This window comes from Chanodichthys erythropterus, chromosome 9 (assembly GCF_024489055.1).
Source record: "Chanodichthys erythropterus isolate Z2021 chromosome 9, ASM2448905v1, whole genome shotgun sequence".
Lineage (NCBI taxonomy): Eukaryota > Metazoa > Chordata > Actinopteri > Cypriniformes > Xenocyprididae > Chanodichthys > Chanodichthys erythropterus.
The window spans coordinates 6899318-6920600 of record NC_090229.1 but is presented as its reverse complement, the minus strand read 5'-3'; the positions used below and the strand labels follow the sequence as shown (position 1 = coordinate 6920600).

At 35.8% G+C, this 21283-nt stretch overlaps 1 protein-coding gene across 1 annotated transcript in view; it reads left to right on the top strand.

Annotated features, from left to right (window-relative positions):
• Positions 1 to 8240: 8240 nt before the first annotated feature.
• The window catches only part of LOC137026231 (citron Rho-interacting kinase), a 50351-nt gene continuing 37308 nt past the window's right edge, over positions 8241 to 21283 (top strand). The window contains exons 1-5 of the mRNA XM_067393497.1: positions 8241 to 8384; positions 8464 to 8583; positions 18713 to 18883; positions 18967 to 19020; positions 19259 to 19312. Coding sequence (XP_067249598.1) covers positions 8241 to 8384; positions 8464 to 8583; positions 18713 to 18883; positions 18967 to 19020; positions 19259 to 19312 — 543 coding nt within the window. The remainder of the gene's footprint in view (positions 8385 to 8463; positions 8584 to 18712; positions 18884 to 18966; positions 19021 to 19258; positions 19313 to 21283) is intronic.

The following is a 21283-nucleotide window of genomic DNA, read 5'->3' as shown; positions in this document are numbered from 1 at the left end:
CAAACACACATTATTTTTCACATATTTTACATTATTACAGCACCCTTCTCCCCAGTCTGGCTCGAATGCATCTTTTAGTTCCTATTTCCATGAAGCCCCTCCTTCTGAAATATAAAATGTGCTGTGATTGGTTAACTGGCCCAGTGTGTTGTGATTGGCACCGTTTAGCACATGTTCGGGAAATGTCATGCCACTTACCATAACAGCGTACTCTACTCAGATGTAAATATTAAAGGGATAGTTCACCCAAAAATTACCTCATGATTTACTCACCCTCAAGCCATCCTAGGTGTATATGACTATCTTCTTTCAAACGAACACAATCAAAGATATATTTAAAAATATCCTGGCTCTTCCCAGCTTTGACAGTGATAGATAGATAGATAGATAGATAGATAGATAGATAGATAGATAGATAGATAGATAGATAGATAGATAGATAGATAGATAGATAGATAGATAGATAGATAGATAGATAGATAGATAGATAGATAGATTTTGTTTGATTGTTGTTTGTAGATAGATAGATAGATTTTGTTTGATTGTTGTTTGTAGATAGATAGATAGATAGATTTTGTTTGATTGTGGTTTGTAGATAGACGGATAGAACAATAGAAGATAGATAGATAGATATATACAAACCCGATTCCAAAAAAGTTGGGACACTGTACAAATTGTGAATAAAAACAGAATGCAATGATGTGGAAGTTTCTTATTCAGAATACAACATAGATGACATATTAAATGTTTAAACTGAGAAAATGTATCATTTTAAGGGAAAAATCAGTTGATTTTAAACTTCATGGCATCAACACATCTCAAAAAAGTTGGGACAAGACCATGTTTACCACTGTGTGGCATCCCCTCTTCTTTTTATAACAGCCTGCAGACGTCTGGGGACTGAGGAGACAAGTTGCTCAAGTTTAGGAATAGGAATGTTGTCCCATTCTTGTCTAATACAGGCTTCTAGTTGCTCAGCTGTCTTAGGTCTTCTTTGTCGCATCTTCCTCTTTATGATGCACCAAATGTTTTCTATGGGTGAAAGATCTGGACTGCAGGCTGGCCATTTCAGTACCCGGATCCTTCTTCTATGCAGCCATGATGTTGTAACTGATGCAGTATGCGGTCTGGCATTGTCATGTTGGAAAATGCAAGGTCTTCCCTGAAAGAGACGCGGTCTGGATGCGAGCATATGTTGTTCTAGAACTTGGATATACCTTTCAGCATTGATGGTGCCTTTCCAGATGTGTAAGCTGCCCATGCCACACGCACTCATGCAACCCCATACCATCAGAGATGCAGGCTTCTGAACTGAGCGCTGATAACAACTTGGGTTGTCCTTGTCCTCTTTAGTCCGGATGACATGGTGTCCCAGTTTTCCAAAAAGAACTTCAAATTTTGATTTGTCTGACCACAGAACAGTTTTCCACTTTGCCACAGTCCATTTTAAATGAGCCTTGGCCCAGAGAAAATGCCTGCGCTTCTGGATCATGTTTAGATATGGCTTCTTTTTTGACCTATAGAGTTTTAGCCGGCAACGGCGAATGGCACAGTTGATTGTGTTCACCGACAATGTTTTCTGGAAGTATTCCTGAGCCCATGTTGTGATTTCCATTACAGTAGCATTCCTGTATGTGATGCAGTGCCGCCTAAGGGCCCGAAGATCACGGGCATCCAGTATGGTTTTCCGGCCTTGACCCTTAAGCACAGAGATTGTTCCAGATTCTCTGAATCTTTGGATGATATTATGCACTGTAGATGATGATAACTTCAAACTCTTTGCTATTTTTCTCTGAGAAACTCCTTTCTGATATTCCTCCACTATTTTTCGTCACAGCATTGGGGGAACTGGTGATCCTCTGCCCATCTTGACTTCTGAGAGACACTGCCACTCTGAGAGGCTCTTTTTATACCCAATCATGTTGCCAATTGACCTTATACAGTAAGTTGCAAATTGGTCCTCCAGCTGTTCCTTATATGTACATTTAACTTTTCCAGCCTCTTATTGCTACCTGTCCCAACTTTTTTGGAATGTGTAGCTCTCATGAAATCCAAAATGAGCCAATATTTGGCATTACATTTCAAAATGTCTCACTTTCAACATTTGATATCTATATTCTATTGTGAATAAAATATAAGTTTATGAGATTTGTAAATTATTGTCAATTTGTACAGTGTCCCAACTTTTTTGGAATTGGGTTTGTAGATAGAAAGAGAGAGAGATAGATTTAGTTTGATTGTTGTTTGTAGATAGACAGAACGATAGATAGAACGATAGATAGATAGATAGATAGATAGATAGATAGATAGATAGATAGATAGATAGATAGATAGATAGATAGATAGATAGATAGATAGATAGATAGATAGATTCTCTAAAAATTCTCAAAATGAAATATGGAAATCAAATAATGATGTACAAGCAGTGAGTCACAAAATGTCTGAACTGGAATCAGATGTGGGGAGAAAAGATAAATATCGGTTCTGAGTGAGTGAGTGAGTGAGTGAGAGCAAGAGAGAGAGAGAGAGAGAGAGAGCTTCAACAGTTTCAACAGTGAGTCAGTCTGCTTATATTACTGTGATTATAGAGAGCTTCTGCAGTGGAGAGAGAGAGAGCGAGAGAGGTGTGCACGATTCACTGTCTTCTCTAGGATACAGCTCGCTTCCCTCCTCGTCTCAGTGCTTCTCTCTCTTCCCACTCAAGTGTATCTGATCCGCTTCTCCTGCACAACTCAAGAACTCTCCGAGGATGACTCCTCCAGATACCTCCAGCCGCAGATGCCCGTTCCCCAGCTCATGGCTGCCCAGGACGACTCCACACTCTTGGGCTTCCCTTGTGCGGTCCTGCCCTCTCTAAAGTGGATCCACAGCAGAACAGAAGCTCAAGCTGGGCTGCTTTAGGGTGAGTATCAACATCATTTACTGAACTGCAGAGAGAGAGAGAGATTAAGGATGTTTGTTTGTGTGTAAACAATGGCATTGCAATTCATTGTTTTGCGGTTAAAGATTATAAATAAATGCGACTCCTTGTTGCATACTGTCATTTGTGATCTTACAAAAGCTGAGAATACGTCCAGGTGGCGTCTCAGATGGGTGCACAGAGAGAGTTGAGACTGGTGGTGCCAACACAGATGCCAACACTGTCAGCGTGTGAACTCTCACTGCGTGTCATGACACCAGGTCTGTAGAACATCACCACTGCCCTGGTCATTAGTAATTAGAGTGCAACACAACCGCTCGAATATCAGCTTCAGCCTTATCTGATCAAACTACTAACACAAAGTAGTAAAGTTGAGTGTGCAGAGCAGCGTTTGTGTTGTGTGCTGTTGAGGAAAGGTGTAAGTTGTAAGTAATCAGATGCACCATTTTCCCCTGCTGGACCATAAAACAGGTGGAAAAATCCCAAAGTGTCTTTTGACCCCAGCATCTGCATAAGCAATGCCCTGGCAACCACACTGGCATCGTGACAGCAAGTTTTGCACCACTCACATTTTCTTCAGCAAAATCAAATCTGCATTGATTCCTGGCCGTGTAGTTCAGGTAACTGGTCTGCGCTCTGTTCAGAGACTGCAAAATACAGTATGTGGGTGTTATGAAATAGAAATGTATGAGGAAAAGAGTAGCAAGAAGGTGACAGAATGGACTTATTTCTATGGAAACAGCATATCCCTTCACTTTCCTCTCTCTCTCTCTCTCTCTCTCTCTCCCTCCTCCCTCTATGCAATGCTACTGAAAACTCATATGGATGTTTTTCTGTTCCCAATCAAACTAATGGGAAAGAATTCAATAATGTTGTTTGGCTGCAATTTGGAGGGAAATGCATCAACAAATGCAGATCATTTTTGACACTTTTTGTTAAATTCGGAAAGCTAACAAACAAACAAAAAAGTTACCAAAAAGATGAGGTCGGACACACCCATACCGCATCACTTCCTGTGTTTACCTCATTCTGTTACTGCTGAAGTCTTTTAATCCGGCTGTTGGAGATTTCAGGGGAATCGTGTCTTTCTGTCGCTCAAGCTGTTATTAAGCCACTTAAACTGTCTGAATCACACACTGGATTGGCTCAGTTTCAGAACACATGCTGAAGCAAATAGATGAACATTTGGGGCTTTAAACCTTGTTAAACAACCTACTAATATTAGTATATTTAGTCAGTTCAGGTTTTAATTGCTCTCGTAATCCTAAACCAGCTAACACTCCTTAGAAACTTTCTTTATCTGTCATAATTTGGATTAAATCTGCACAATATGCAATACAGGCTCAGAGATCAGTATTGCATGATTTTGTAATTACTGATACCGTATTTGAATAGCATTAATGATACGCAGTGATTTTAAGGACACCCGTGATCCAACATTAATGCAGAGCTGTGAAAGTGTCTGTAAGTTTGACAGTGAGATGATTTCATGCTGCAGCCTGCGGTGTGTCGTGATGCACACGCTCAGTAATCCTCGAGAGCTTTTCATCCTCTCTCAAACACAATCCCACACACATATACACACACACACACACAAACACACATGCAGATAACTGAATATTATTTTTGGGAAATAATAATGTGATTAATGTGAACACTCACGCAGAAGTGCTGATCATCAGGTAAAGGGATCGGTGTGGTCGTGACTGCAGCTCAGACGGCATCCGTTCATGCTCACAGAGATGAGCACGAGAAACAGACTGTTGTTTGATCTTTACAAACAGAAAGTGTCACTTTATTGGTGTGAATGAACTCAGTGCATGACCTCAACACCTGATGCATGCGTGTGCATGATTGTGCATGCATAAGGTTGCTGCAAATATCTATCTATCTATCTATCTATCTATCTATCTATCTATCTATCTATCTATCTATCTATCTATCTATCTATCTATCTATCTATCTATCTATCTATCTATCTATCTATCTATCTATCTATCTATCTATCTATCTATCTACTGTTTTTTGTTTATTTATTTTATTTGAATTGGTTCTTTATTTCTTTCTTTATTAAAATAGGTTAATTTATTTATTTTGTGTAATTCGTTGAATTTATTTATTTTCGGTTGTTAATTTTATTTTGTTTTTATTTAATTAATCTATTTTAATGTCTTCATTTTATTTATTTATTTTGTTTTTTATTGAATTCATTTATTTTAATGTTAATTTTATTTATTTATTTTGTGTAATTTGTTGTGCAATTTTAATTTTTTCAATTTATTTTCAAATTTATTTTTTTAATGCTCATTTTTATTTATTTAGATTTTTTATTGAATTTTTCAATTTTAATTGGTTAATTTTATTTATTTATTTATTTTTATTGAATTGATTTATTTGAATTTGTTCAATTTATTTATTATTATTTTTATTTTATTGAATTAATTTATTTTAATGTGTTCATTTTATTTATTTATTTTGTGTAATTTGTTGTGCAATTTAAATTTTTTTCAATTTATTTTCAAAATTTTTATTTATTTTTTTAATGCTCATTTTTATTTTTATTGAATTTATCAATTTTAATTGGTTCATTTTATTTATTTATTTTTATTGAATTGATTTATTTTAATTTGTTCATTTTATTTAGTAATTGAATTAATTCTAGCCATGTCAAAGAATGACGGTCAAATGTCAGACCTGCTGTTCACACATTGAACATATCAATATGATGACCTCACCTGTCAATCAGATGAGCTCTTGTTCATGTTGATGTTCCATAATGTTACAAGATCAGTGATTTAATATTCATTCTTGCCTTCAGCATGTCAATGTGTCAGAACTTTTAAAATATTCTGCTTTGAAAACTGTTGTGATATTTACCCCCTTTGGTCAGAGTTTCTTGTTTGTTTCCCATTTCTTTACAGCTGAATTTCTCTTATTCTCCCTCCCCAGAGATCAGTGTTAGCCGAGAGATCAGAATAATTAAAACATGTCTCATCTTGAAATACAGCGTTGATTTTCTACATACTAAATTATACATCCAGCTGGCTTCAGAAGTATAATAATATTTTTGCATGACCATTTGCATGTTCTGGTTATGTAACCTACAGTATGGTTTATGGTGGATTGGATGCAGATTTCGTTAATTTTTATGGGGACAAAAATGTTCATATATTTCATAATCTTTTATCACAGTAGTTCACTTTAATTGAATATCAGACATAAGTCAGATTCATAGTTGAAATCATCATCATCAAAGCTCTTTTTTGTATTTAGTTTAAAAGTGGCCCTCAAAGGTGTTAGTGAATTATGTTCATAACTTTTGAACTTCATATATGCACTAAAAATCACTAAAACACCAGCTGATTCAAAAACTTTATCAATGATGAGGAAAAGTGAAGTTAGTGTAGAAAAGATAGAAAAGATCCTGCCGCCTTTGAGACACAGATACAGACACTTGATCTAATGCGATGGCATTTTGGGGGCCATCCTTTAGACTTCAGTAAAAACTGATGGTGCATGGCTCTAGGTTAATCTCATAAATAATATCTGTGTACATGCGAGGATGTGATACACTCATTCGATGTGCATTGTGTGTATTTATAACGCCTGTAGTCATGGGTTTGGGTCTGTAGTGCACATGTGTGAAACCCAGTCACGGGACCTTCAGCAGGTATTACGTGTTTAGTGTGTGTGTTCCTTCAGGCTGCACGTTTCTGTGAATGTGAACATGAGTTCATATTGCTGCTTTGGGTTTGGAAAAACGATTCCATAAGCATTTTTGGGGTTTTGTGTGAGTGTGTTTTGTAATCTATAAGCCTCCTAACACTGAATTGTAAAGCCTTAGGCTACTGAAAGAGAGTGAGAGGGAATGATATGGAGGAGTAGAGATGCTTGTGCTTTTATTAGGAGTTCTTTTCCTCTGTCTTTCATTTTTTTCCCTCCATCTCCAAGGATGCCAAGTCGAGAGTGGCAGTTAGAAACAGTCTGTGCATATCTAATATGATTGGGCTTGTTAAAAATAGACTCTGTGCTGAGCTCATATGCACATACAGCACAGAATATTTACAGTTTTGTGGGATACGGCAAGCAAAATGGCAGTATATGTTCTCTTTTGAAACTAGAGAGCATTTGATTGAATGAAAAGTTTAAGATGATCATTAATATTTTGGTTTAGTTTTATACAGTCAGAAAAATGCTGTTTACGAACTGTTCTGTGTGCCGTTTGTGCTACATGTACTACGGTCAAAAGTTTGGGGTTTGTGAGATTTTAAAAAAATATATTTTTGAAAGAAGTCTCTTCTTCTCACCAAGGCTGCATTTATTTGATCACAAATACAGTAAAAACAGTAATATTGTGAAATATATTTGCAAATATTATAAAATGTAATTTATTCCTGTGATCAAAGCTGAATTTTCAGCAACACCAGTCTTCAGTGTCACATGATCCTTCAGAAATCATTCTAATATGCTGATTTGCTGCTCAAGAAACATTTCTGATTATTATCAATGTTGAAAACAGTTGTGCTGCTTAATACCATTTTTTGGAAACCATTATGCATTTTTTTTCCGGATTCTTTGATGAATAGAAAGTTCAAAAGAACAGATTTTAATTGAATGCATCCATGTTTAATAAAAGTTTATTTTACGTTTATTTATTTATTTATTTTTTAAATCTTACTGTCCCCAAATTTTTAAATGGTAATGTATATGAATGATTCCTCAAATTGAGCAGCTTGTGTAAAAATCTAGTTTGATAAATGCAGATGAAATGTGTGTCCTGGCACCATATTTCTCTCTTACTCTCATTTGTCTTTAGTCCTCTCTGTTTTTGGAATCAAATCATGTGCAATATTATAATTGCATTTTTTAATTATTTATTATTGGAGCTTCTGAGATTTGCACCGAAAAGTTTAATCAATTTACATATGTCTTGGCTTAAATAGAGCTGAAACGGAGCATTTAATTGTTTCACTGGCTTTGTGGACAATCGCAACAGCAGTTTTTTATAGTTTAGCAGTTTATAGAAAAGCAGAAGTTTCAGCGATTTGTTTCAGTATAATTAAAGTGTAAATGTAGTTTCTTGTTGCTTTTCTCAACTCCCCCTTTTTCTCTTTCTTCTAGAAAGGGCAAGTTCATTCAGACCTCGTCTTTCAGCCTACAAGCTCACCGAGAACAAGACCTTTAGAGCTGAAGCTTTCAGACTGCTAGAGGAAGAGTAGACAATCATATATAAAGGTACGTCTGCAGCAGCATACAGTGAAGTCTTATATTATTTCATGGATAATTCAGTCTCTACCTATTTTCCTTGTTGTTTTGGAAGATGGAGCAGGAGATTTCAAAAGTGCAGCGCAAGATGTCGGACCTGGAGTCAGTTTTGCAGCAGAAAGATGTGGAGCTCAAGGCTTCAGAAACCCAGAGGACCATTTTAGAGCAAGACCTGGCCACCTATATCACCGAGTGCAGCGTGAGTATACTGTCCAGATGTGGAAATGTGGTGTGATCTGAATCGCACTACTCGCTATTTGTTTGTGTGTGTATTTCAGAGTTTGAAGCGCAGTTTGGAGCAGGCCCGCATGGAGGTGTCGCAGGAGGATGATAAAGCTCTGCAGCTGCTGCACGACATACGGGAGCAGAGCAACAAACTGCAGGAAATCAAAGAACAGGTTCGGATTCAGTGCATATTTTCATTTCAGACTTTTGACAATACATATTGGCTGTGTCCAAAATCGCCCCAACCCTTAAATAGGGCACTATTTGAGGAGACGGCCATTTGGTGTCCGAAACCATAGAGGACTGCAATAACTAGTATACAACTGATATATGCTCAACAGTTAGAGAATATCCATAATGCACTATTACAGTCGCGCGGAAAATTAATTCCTGCGTCTGACCAGAAGATGGTGCCCGCATCTGAATCATCCATCCATCTATGTTCCTAACCACTGGTCCAATGTGGGTACAGCGTGATATCATACAGGTATAAATTCCTTTTTAATTGATTATTAAATAGTTTAATTAAGGTTTATACATAGTTTCCATGACAGAGTTCAAGATAAACCTTTCCATTACTACTGGAGCTGCCAGTCTGCTAAGTTTCAAATGCTTATTAAACAGCAAACACTTAGTGTCTGAATTCTTTTTCATTCACTCTTTCGAGTGGACTAATGTAGGGAATAGTGAATAAGGGTATACAGTAGGTGGTGATTTCAGACACAGCCATTGTTTCAGTGAGCAAAGAGCTCTATGCACTGCAAAAATAATCTCCTTAATCAGTCTTGTTTTCTAGAAGACATTTACATACGTTTAGCAGATGCTTTCATACATTAATGCATTCAAAGCTGTATAGGTTTTTATCAATTCATGTATTCCCTGACCCTGGAGTTGCTTCTGTTTGAGCTACACTGTAAAAAAAATCCCGTTGTTTCTACAGAAAAATACCGGCAGCTGTGGTTACCAGAACAATACTGTAAAAATGACATCAAACCGTAAACATACTTTCGGAGTTACATGTGAATTTTACATTTTAAATATGTATATTTAACGTTGGATTTCAGTACACTGTAAAAAAAAATCCAAGTAAAATTTACGGTAAAATAACATATTTCATTAACTGATATAATGTTAATTTACCAACCTAATGAAGTACTAATATCTGTTTTGTATCTTTATAATACACTTACAGTCACCAAACCCAGTGGTGATAAGAGTCACATGATGAATCAAAATTCATGACAAGCAGCTTTTCCACAAGCTGAGGAGGACAATACTACTATATAGAAGGAGCACTCATTCACACACACACTAAACACCATCATGGTAACATGCATGAAATTTTAAAAATACAATAAATATTAATTTAACAACATTAGATGTAACATAAAACCCTAATGTACACAACTGATTAGAAAAAAGTTGAGAAAAACTAAGAAGAAACAGAGTTATTTCAACAAAAATATATCAAATGTGAAGTGTCAAGCAGGGAATTGTGGGAATGTCAATTTACGGTTTTTCACTGTAAATTTTACAATGAATTGTTGTTTTTCACTTTCAAAAACTGTGAATTTAACGGTATTTTACCGTAAAATTACATTAAATGTACCATTAGATCTATTACAGTTATTCACCGTATATAGTACGAAAACTTTCTGTAAACCAATTAACAGTTTTTCACCGCAGCATTTTTACAGTCTTTTACTGTTAAAATCACAGTAATTTTTTACAGTGTACATGATGCAGAAGAGTATCTAAACAACCTTAAAACATGATACATTTACTTCAGAAGTAAAAAAAAAAATTGTATAAGATAACAAGACTTGTTGGTAACACTTTATAATAAGGTTCCATTAACGTTACTTAACTACATGACGACAAACAATGGGCTGGGTAAAAAATATTGATTTCTCGAATTTAATCAATTCTCATTTTTATGAACCTATCTATAGGCCCATCGATTCATAAAACCCAAGAATGAATCTTTTAGTTCCTGTTTTCAGTTGATGAATTAATAAAACATTGTAGCACACCTCCCATGCCCCATCCAGTAAAATGCAACAAGTTTTGTGCTTTGTTATTTTTGATATTTAATAACAAGTCTCAGATTTAAAAAGTACGGAGCCCCGGGCATGACATGCAGGAAAAAAATAGTAGGCTAAATCGTGCGCACGATTTATTAATTTGTTCCCTCGATTAAATAAAACTTGCCTGCGATTTACAATTTCATTCCCTCGATTTATAAATCATGCGCATAATTTATAAATCGAGGGAACGAAATAGTAAGTAGTTCATGTTACTAGAAATACGTTTTATTGTGTCCAAAAAGCATCTTCACCTTACTTAAAACATTATGTTGGATCAACTTAAATAGTTGCATTCATGTTGACAATTATTAAGTTCATGTTACTTAGAAATGTGTTTTTATTGTGGCGAAAAAACATCTTCACCTTACTTAATTAATGTAATTCTCCCAATTGGCCAAAGTTAAAAATTCTAGTGGAAACGTTAACATATTTTTTATTTTTTTGAGTGTACTAAATGCCTGGAGAAATATGAGTTGTAGTATTATATAGAGGGTGTTTTCACTGGAGGTGTTTGATTTAAGATCTGGAAAAAGGACTGGATTCATTGTGTGTGTCTGTATGCAGTGGTTCATGTACCTCTGACTGACATAACCGGGTTTCAGGAAAGTTTCTGTGTGTGCATCATGCTTCATTCATTTAGTGTATGTCATATTGAAGCATTTTGTCTTTGTGTAACGCTTGGGGATCTGAGTGAGCATTTCACAGATTTTTCAGATTATTCCCATAGAGCTTCTGCTAGTAAGAGCCCTGCTGATAGAGTCCACAGTATGAGTACAAATGAACTCTGTCCATCTCAGCTTCTGAAACACTATCTGAAATAGCGATGGCCACTTATAGCCATGAGTAAAGTGATGGAGACTGTAAAATTGAAGAATGAGATGTGAAGGTAAGAACACAATAGAAAAACAGCCTTCTTTCTGCCGTTCTTGCACGTCTCCCCCATAGCTAGACTCCATCGCGCTGCGGTTGCCATGGAGACAAAAATGGTACCTAGCAGTGAAGGATGTTGCAGATGCAGTGGAAATGCTGTCGTGACAAGCTGGCAAAGGTCTCGAATTAGCAGCAATCAGACTTTAAATGAAGTGTTCATTTTATCCTACAGAGTTGATCAAACTGATAAAATTTCATTTTGGTTCTGTAGTTACTAGATGCATTTAAACTCATCTGCTGCATAGTCCTGTTTTAAGTATGTATTATTAGTAAGTGTAAAATTGTTAGCCTGCAATGTAAAAATGTAAATAGTTCATTAAGTTATGTTAAATAGCATACATTTTAGACATAATATTGCCAGTTACACTTCCTCTCTGAGCAATATGTTTCTTTGCAGAATGAATCAAGTGTTTTGAATGAATCGGTTAAATTATTTGTTATTAAAAACTGTCACTTGTGTCGTTCCTTAATGAATCGGTATGTTTGAACAAATAAGTTGAATGAATGATTCAAATGCCTACCTGTTAAAAACAGTCACTTGTGTCGTTCTTTAATGAATAGGTATGTTTGAACGAATCAGTTGAGTGAATGATTAGAATGACTCCCTCTTAAAAACATTCACTTGTGTTGTTCCTTAATGAATCGGTATGTTTGAACGAATCAGTTGAGTGAATGACTAGAATGACTCCCTTTTAAAAACAGTCACTTTTTTTGTTCCTTAATAAATCATTATGTTTGAACGAATCAGTTGAGTGAATGATTAGAATGACTCCCTTTTAAAAACAGTCACTTCTGTCGTTCCTCAATGAATCGGTATGTTTGAACGAATCAGTTGAGTGAATGATTAGAATGACTCCCTCTTAAAAACATTGAATTGTGTTGTTCTTTAATGAATCGGTATGATTGAACAAATAAGTTAAATAATGATTCAAATGTCTCCCTGTTAAAAACAGTCACTTGTGTCATTCTTTAATGAATCTGTAGGTTTGAATGAATCAGTTGAGTGAATGATTAGAATGACTCCCTTTTAAAAAACAGTCACTTCTGTCGTTCCTTAATAAATTATGTTTGAACGAATCAGTTGAGTGAATGATTAGAATGACTCCCTTTTAAAAAACAGTCACTTCTGTCGTTCCTTAATAAATCTGTATGTTTGAACGAATCAGTTGAGTGAATGATTAGAGTGACTCCCTCTTAAAAACAGTCACTTGTGTCAGTGAATCATTATGTTTGAATGAATCAGTTGAGTGAGTGATTAGAATGACTCCCCTTAAAAAACAGTCACTTGTGTCATTCCTTAATGAATTGGTATGTTTGAATGAACCAGCTGAGTGAATGATTCCCTCTTAAAGATGGCCTAATTGGTGTAACAATGTAACTTAAAGAAAGATTCACTTAAAAATTGCCACCACTAATTCAGACTGTACTTACAGTCTGTCTGGAATGTGCAAACACAAAGAAGAATATTTTGCAATAAATATCAATTTTATACTCATAATTGATTTAATTATGACATTCTTTATGGAATAGTAGTAGTTCCTCATCAGTGTTATACCTTCGTCCATTTCCAGGCTTTTTTTTCTTTTTGCTTCCATTCAAAGTTTGTAATGTTGTGATTCATCTTGGAACAGGTTTTGGTAAAGTCTTTACTGAAGAGTGTTTTTAAATCCCTATGGGGTAAAATGACTAGCTGTTGGGCTCTCTTGTGCTTAAAACAAAAAAAAACAAAGTGGCACAGCCACAGAAAGATGTTTTCATGAATATATAAAGTTTCTTATTGGTTTGTTAAGCTCAGAGGGAATCAGTGCATTAGGCTGTCATTTCAGAGTAGAGCTTTTTTTAGAGGGTGATTTCCAGTTCAGATGGAAGTTTTAGTGGCTGACAGATTTATTTGTGCATTGGCTTTTAGTTTTTTGGCTTTTAGTGGACTTACTCATCTGAAAGTTGCTTTGGATTATGTAAATGCAGTCTTAAAAGGCTGAAATGTTCATGAACTAAAGCAAGTGTTCAGTTGAACTAACTTTAATTATAGTTAATCTTATAAACTCAACTGTCTCCTGTTCTATTGAATTTTTTTTCTAGGCATAAACTTTGTCTCTGATGTTTCTCTTGAAAATAAATGGACATTAATGAGCCATATTTTAAGACATTGTCAAGATCTGTTGTTAAATTCTAGAGGAGACATATAAGATTATGTGATGTTTGATCATCATGGGTTTTTTTAATGCCTGATTATTGATATCTAAAGTGCTGTACTTCTGAATGGCTGAAAATACAAACATTTCCAAAGAAAAATCAGAAAAACATGAGATTTAATCAAAAACTTCAATTGGCTTTCCATCTGATTGGCGTTTAGAAGAAACAATTGAGATATTTAAGAGATCTCATTTGGGATTTTTCTTTCTGGTGAATGAATGTTGCATTCAGGATCTTTTTTAGTGCTTGCAACTAATGCAGATGTTTTAATTCCAGCCCACATTGTAAAATGGCATTGTCACAATTGATGTTATTCCTGCAATTAGCTCACTGTTGATAATTAAGTAGTCACATTAGCATAAAGGATTGACAGAAGAAGATTGTGTTGACTCACTTTGAGCTTTTTTTTTTTTTTTTTTTTTTTCATATTATGACTTTCATTTGGGAGGCAATTTCACAAAATGTCAAGCACCTCTTTTCTGTCATTTCTGGTGAATAATTATAATCTTCACTATGGTAATATAATGCAAAAAACACAAGCATGCTCTTCTGTATCTGTTTTTGTGTCCTTGGCTGTTTTTCCTCTCTACATTCACAATATAGCACAGCCTCAAGTGCCTTATTGCTTTTATTAAATGCAAATAAAAATAGGGACAACAGTAAGGTTAATAGTTGGTCACTTTTTACACTTGAAATGGTTAACCCTGGGTCATTCTAAGCCTAGATAAATGGAATCCTGGGTAATTTTGCTTTACGTTTCACACTGACCATAATTGACGCGGGCTAGCAATTAATCCTGGGTATTCATAAGCTGCCGTCTCACACTAGGGCTTTAAACACTCGCTTAACCCCGGGTTATTTTCATTCTAAACACCGCCTTTAACCCTGGGTAAACCCATGGTACCGTGTTAGAATGTTATGCTAGCAACAGACAACCAATCATGTACTCATATTTGCATGCTTTGGAAAGTCATGGAAACTCTGCACATTGTATATAAACAGTAATTTGAGTGAAGAAGAGACTATTTCATTCTTAACTTTATAGTCCGAAATGTCCATTCAGTATAAACTTGATAGTATAGTCGGCAATATGAAAATGCGCAATGCTAGAGCTTTTATGTAAACATATTGTGTGCTGCGTTCGTCCAATCAATGACACTGACACAGCAAATATGCAAAAGAGCAGGTATGTATGGTGTGAAATGCTAGTTTACAAACACCCAGGATTAATTGTTAACCCCGGGTAAATAATGAGCAGTGTGAAACGTGAAGCAAGATAACACAGGTTAACCATTTCAAGTGTGAAAAGCCCTACTATACTTTCTTAAACCCTGGGTTAACGTTCTTATTTGCATATTTGCGTTGTCATTGTCATTGATTGGGGGAACGCAGCATGCGACCTGTTTACATAACAGCTCTAGCATTGCGCATACACGTATAATATATATTATAGCAGACTATGTTATCAAGTTTATACTGAATGGACTTTTCGGACTACAAATGTAAGAATGAAATGGTTTATAATATATCGGACCCATTTGAATTCTGCACAGAATGCTATAATTTAAAGGGATACGGAGGAGATTATGAGGAGAAACGGTTAGAGATTAGAAGGAAACTAAGGCTTTACTGAGCTCAACAGCTCTGGCCGAGCTGTGATATAAATGAAATGCTATTGGCTATTTTAAAAAAGGGGGGAGGGGCCAATCAATATGACCCACCCTGTCTTCCTGTTTCAGTGGAAATTACATCAACACATTGAATAATGCCGTGGGTGCCAAGGCATTTCAGTGGGCCTTTAAAGGGCACCTATTATGCCCCTTTTTACAAGATGTAATATTGGTCTTGGGTGTCCCCAGAATGTATTTGAGAAGTTTCAGCACAAAATACCCCACAGTTAATTTATTATAACCATTTATAACCATATAACAAAATGTCATTTTTGGGGCCTGTTTTAAAAAGAGCTGTTTTGGTGTGTACCACCTTAAATATAAATGAGCTGCATATCTCCGCCCTGCCTTTGGATGAGGGCGTAACTTGCATATATATGGCGATAAACAGTCGGTAGAAGCAGAATGGCTGAGAATGAGAGACCCGCTGTTTTGAAAAGCATTCAGCCGTACATGTTTGAACCGGAATCAGACCCAGATGATGAAGAGACTCCGGCAGAAGAAACACAATTGAGAATGGAGCAGGACGTCTCTGAAAGGTTATTTGATACATTTATGTACTTATAGAGTTTTAATCGCGCCCCTTTTGCAATTATGGATGTGCAACACACACACACTGTGATAACGTTCGCGCAATTTTTTGAAACTACAAACACAAATACTGTGATAACGTTTGCTAAGTACGTTAGATACACACTATACAAACAAGGTTTAAATTATATACACAGACATTCTACGACGACGACAACTTTAGACGCATTTGTTATTGAATTGGCTGACATCGACTGAAATGACTAACGTTATTTGCTCAAAAAACATCAAATACACTTACTTCTTCTGGAGGTGACGTTGGATCGCGAACAGTAGGCAACGATCCACACTTGAGGATTAACTTTGAAGCAAGACCTGCCTTGACTTGACCCTCGTTCTCAAAACAGTCAAAAAATGATTCGCGCAAACATAAACGTATTTTGGAATTTTGAGTGGCGCTTTTCCTTCGTAAATAAAATCCATCCACTGCGTTTTCAGTGGCTCTGTTGTCGGAAGTAAGTGAAAACTACTATGTTCATTATTACATCCCACAACAGAACACGTATGTTTTTTAGGAGACATTACCGGCTGTCGTTGAAACAATGGAGGATGATTGACAGATCACCGACGGCGGGGTCTATGCTAAAACCAGATTGTCAATCAAACCACGTGGGTGGGGCTTAGCGCAATTCTACGTCACAGTGAGAGCAATCTTAGAACAGGGCGTTCTGAGACAGTGCTTATGAATTATTGAGATTGTAAAAAAAAACACTGGGTGGATTTTTCTCATTCTATGGTGGTTTTGCTCACACAGTGCCAACACACATTTATGGTCAAACAGCATGTAAAAGTGAATTTTGCATAATAGGTGCCCTTTAAATTCGGGGTTTAGCACGGTGATAAACGCAGTGTAAAAAGCAGGTGCAAATTACTGAAATTCCACAGCAGCAATGCCTAATATGCTTTACCACAACGCTTAATAAACAGAGACAGTTACTGATTGTATCTTCTATGCTTGTCGTTCCAAATTTCCTTCTCCCCTCTAGTGTAGCTCAAGGCTTCCATTTTATCATTAAATGCCGCAAGATGTCTCGTTAGGCAATTGTGGCTTCGTCAGGCATGACTTGGATGTGATTTGTGACCTGTAGCTAATGGCTGATAAAACGTCCAGGGCCGATCGGCTTCGGACTGGCACACTCACTCCATCCGCCCACTCACTGCCCTTTCACCCACTCAGCACACTTATTTATCCACTTCTCCGCTCTGCTTTTCATGTGCTAGTCTCTCTCTGTATCACGTGGTCGGTTACTCAGACTGATTTCATCTCCTCTCTGCCTCTCATGTTCTCACAAAGGTCTTCTAATTCGCCTGTTTTGCACGAAACTGTTTACTAAGTACTGGATTGGAGTCTGTTTCCTTTAATACTTTTTGTAATACTTCTAACCCATATGGGTGATGTGGCATGTCTGTTAAAGCTCAAGAATATTTAACCATCACTAAACATATTAACCCTATAAAGCCTACTAAATCATATTTGATATTGAAATACCTAAGGGCTCTATACTACATGATCGAAACTTTGCTGTTGCACACAATCTCTACTACATGCCTTCTGTCTTCTGATTGATTAGCAAGTAAAAGGCCTTTTAGTATAATTTTAAAAACATCCACCTTCAGCTCGTGGTTCACGTCGTTTTGAAATGAAATATTTACTGTTTTTTTTTAGGTAAACATAAGAATAATTTTATATTGTTATCAATATTTCAAGATGAACACTTACTTGAGTATCCATCCATTATTTTTTAGTAGAATCATATTAAAATATGAGTGTCAAATATGATCCATCAGGCTTTTGAGTAACATTTATTTGTTCATCTCTCAATCATCATTGTATCACATTGCATTATATGTTTTACAACTACAGCGCTTTGATCATGAAAACAAGCATTTATATCATGATACTAAGGCCCGTTTATAACACGCGAACACTGTGTTAGAAATCAGGAATGGAGAGAGAACATTGTGATTGGTAAATTTTTTGTCTTCAAACCAAACTTTGTTCTTCAGCTGACAAAGTTTAAATCCCATCTGGCTAGTGTGCTTCCCATAATGTTTGCGTTAGGTCTTTTTGTGGTTGTTTGAATGGATTGGACCACATGAATGTTTACACTATGAAAGCAATTTGGTCTATTGTGTTTTCGACTTCCTCTGGAAGGCCCTGTTTACACCTAGTATTAAGATGCATTTTGATCGATCAGGGGTGCGTTTCCCAAAGTGAACTATGGTCGTAAGTTCCGTCATTACCAATAGAGTTCAATGGGACTACGACCATAGTTCACCAACGATGCTTTCGGGAAACACACCCCAGATCACAAGTGGATGATGCTAAATACACGTGTAAATGGGGTCTAAAATGTTTTGAGCTCATCCACTTTCGACCACTTCCAGATGTAGCTGAAAATGAAGCATTCAAACAGTGTTCAAACTATTATTTCATATGTAAGTCTTAAGAATAAAAGCATCTGCTACTTGTCCATACAATCTTGAAAATAAAGGTTCTTTATTTGTATTGATAGTTCCATGAAGAACCTTTAACATCTATTGAAACTTTCCAATGCACAACAGGTTCTTTATAATGGAAAAAGGTTCTTTAGATTTTTAAAATGTTCTTCACACTAAGAAAAATGGTTCTTTTAAAAACTGTTGCCTGGAAGGTTCTTTGGGGAACCAGAAATGGTTCTTTTTTGGAATTGCAGAGAAAATCCCCTTTTGGAACCTTTATTTTTAAGAGTGTATGAACTAAATAATAGACACAGTGTTTCTGTTCTTTCTGATAGACATGGACACAGAGTAACTTAAGTGCCATTTCAACATTTATGACCCTGCAGGAGTACCACGCTCAACTGGAGGAAATGCGAGTGTCTATTCGTCAGCTGGAGGAGAACCTCTCCGCTGCTCGCCGCCGCAGTGACCTGTACGAATCCGAGCTGAAAGAGTCTCGTCAGACCAGCGAGGAGCTCAAGAGGAAGGCTGTGGAATACCAGCAGAAGATTCAGAAGGTTTGTTCAAGTTCAAAACAAGAACTGTCCAGCTGATGCATGCTAGACGAGGTTTGATCAGTCTTTATTTTTATTTTTTTTAGGCCAAAGAACAAGGCAAAGCTGAGATGGAGGACCTTCTGACCAAATTGCAGAAGGTACATCCAATATGATAACAACTCATTATTTCTATTCACCTTATACAGACAAACTGTTGAGAAAACAAACATATTCGGTACTATCTTAACCAACAATACCTCCATGGTAAATGAATTTACTGCAAAGTACCATACAAATCAACCAGCACGAACCAGAAAATCATGCTGTTTTTCATCAAATTGCTAATGTAGCTGTTTTTGTACAGTATTTAAGCTTCTTTATTTCTAAATGTCTCAGACCAATGCAGAGCAACAAGTAAAGATCGAAGAACTCCAGGAGAAGCTTGCCAAGGTATGTGCACATTTATTTTAAATTCAGCCCTGCTTGAAGATCTGAAATGTATGTTTTGTTTGTTTTAAATGAATATTCAGTAATAATATTGTTTTAACAATGCATGGACACTATAGGATGAGAACAAAATTTGAACTGAATTGAGCTTGATCATAACACTACCTTGGCAACATCAACACTGTTATTTAACTGAATTGAATCAACATTGAAGAACTGAGTTGAGCTGAATAATGACACTATTACTTTCTGTAGACATGCTTCATAGCTGAAATTGAATTAGTTGCATAGTTGAATTTTGCAACATTAATATAGTTATTTTCCTGTTTATTAATGTGGAGCTGCTTTGAAACAGCCTGTATTGTGCTATAGGAATTTGACTTGACTTGTCATCGATTACACAGCATAGATGACCTATGATATCTATGATAGATGACAGATGATATTTTTTTACAGTGTAATTTACAGTAAATCTGTCAGCCGCATTTACCAGGAATTTAAAAAAAAAAAAAAAAGACAGTGTTTCCGGTATTACAGAATGGCATATTGGTGCCTGTATATTTTACAACTTTAACTGTATATTTAATTAAATGATAATATACCAAGCTACACTCTAAAAAATGCTGGGTTAAAAACAACCCAGGTTGGGTTGAAAATGGACAAACCCAGCAATTGTGTTGTTTTAACCCAGCTAAGGGTTAAATGTTTGCCCAACCTGCCGGGTAGTTTTATTTAACTCAACTATTGTTTAAAAATGACTGTATTGCTTAATTAAAATTAACCCAAAGTATGTTGGAAATGAACATTTATTAATGTTCAATGAATAATTATTAAACAATAAACATTTATTAAATTGCTTATTAATAAATTTATATTAATAAACTATTAAACTATTAAATTTATATTAATAAACTATTAAAGCTTAATAATAAACATTCACCTTTTGTCTATTATTGTGGTCTCTAATTGCATCTGGTTTTTTAATTTCCCAACTATTTTGGGTTCATTTTAAGCTAGCCATATAGCAATTTTTAAACAATAGTTTAAATAAAACTACCCAGCAGGTTGGGCAAACATTTAACCCAACCGCTGGGTTAAAACAACCCAATCGCTGGGTTTGTCCATTTTCAACCCAACTTGGGTTGTTTTTAACACAGCATTTTTTAGAGTGTACGTGAACTACCAAAATCTGCTTATTACCTTAACCCTCTACTACACACATGTTGATGGCACATGAAAAAAAAAAAAAAAAAAAATCCACATAATTTTTTTGGTTCATTTGGGAACATTTTATTGATTTAAAAAAAAAAAAAAAAATTAAGGGCAACGTTGTGCGACAATGGTACAGAGTCATAGAGAAAATTATCATCAAAATCAAATTTTATTTAAAAAAAAATCAAGAAATCATTAAGAAAAAAGGGAAAAACACTTGAAAGACATTGATATATTGAATTTAATACATGCATATGTCTGTATCATGTAGTGTGCTATGCCATATGATGTACTTCATGTAATGAGATTTCACTTCACATACACATACAGTTCATGTCGTTTGAAATAAGATTACTAAAGCAAATAATATTGCCTTCTTCTCACACCATGTGCTCCTATGACCATTTGTCAGAACAGGACGCCCCACCTTTAAATGGTGCTTGATATCGACTCCAACACCTTACTTGGTACTTTCTCGACCTTTCTAATTTGTTGTAATCATTTAAAGAAAAAATTACTAAACATAGGTCTTAAGAAAACTTTCCGTTGCCTGAGGGCAACGCTGTGCTGTTGAGGGTTAAAATGTGATGACCACCATAATAATACAGGTGGTAAAACAGAAAGCCATATGATGAATAATATTGTCCATAAAGCATGGCCAATACTCATATTTAGAAATAGTCATACAAAAAATGCCATCAGAGTAACGTCAATCAACAATAAATGCAATATTCATTAACTACAAAACAGAAAATGTAACAT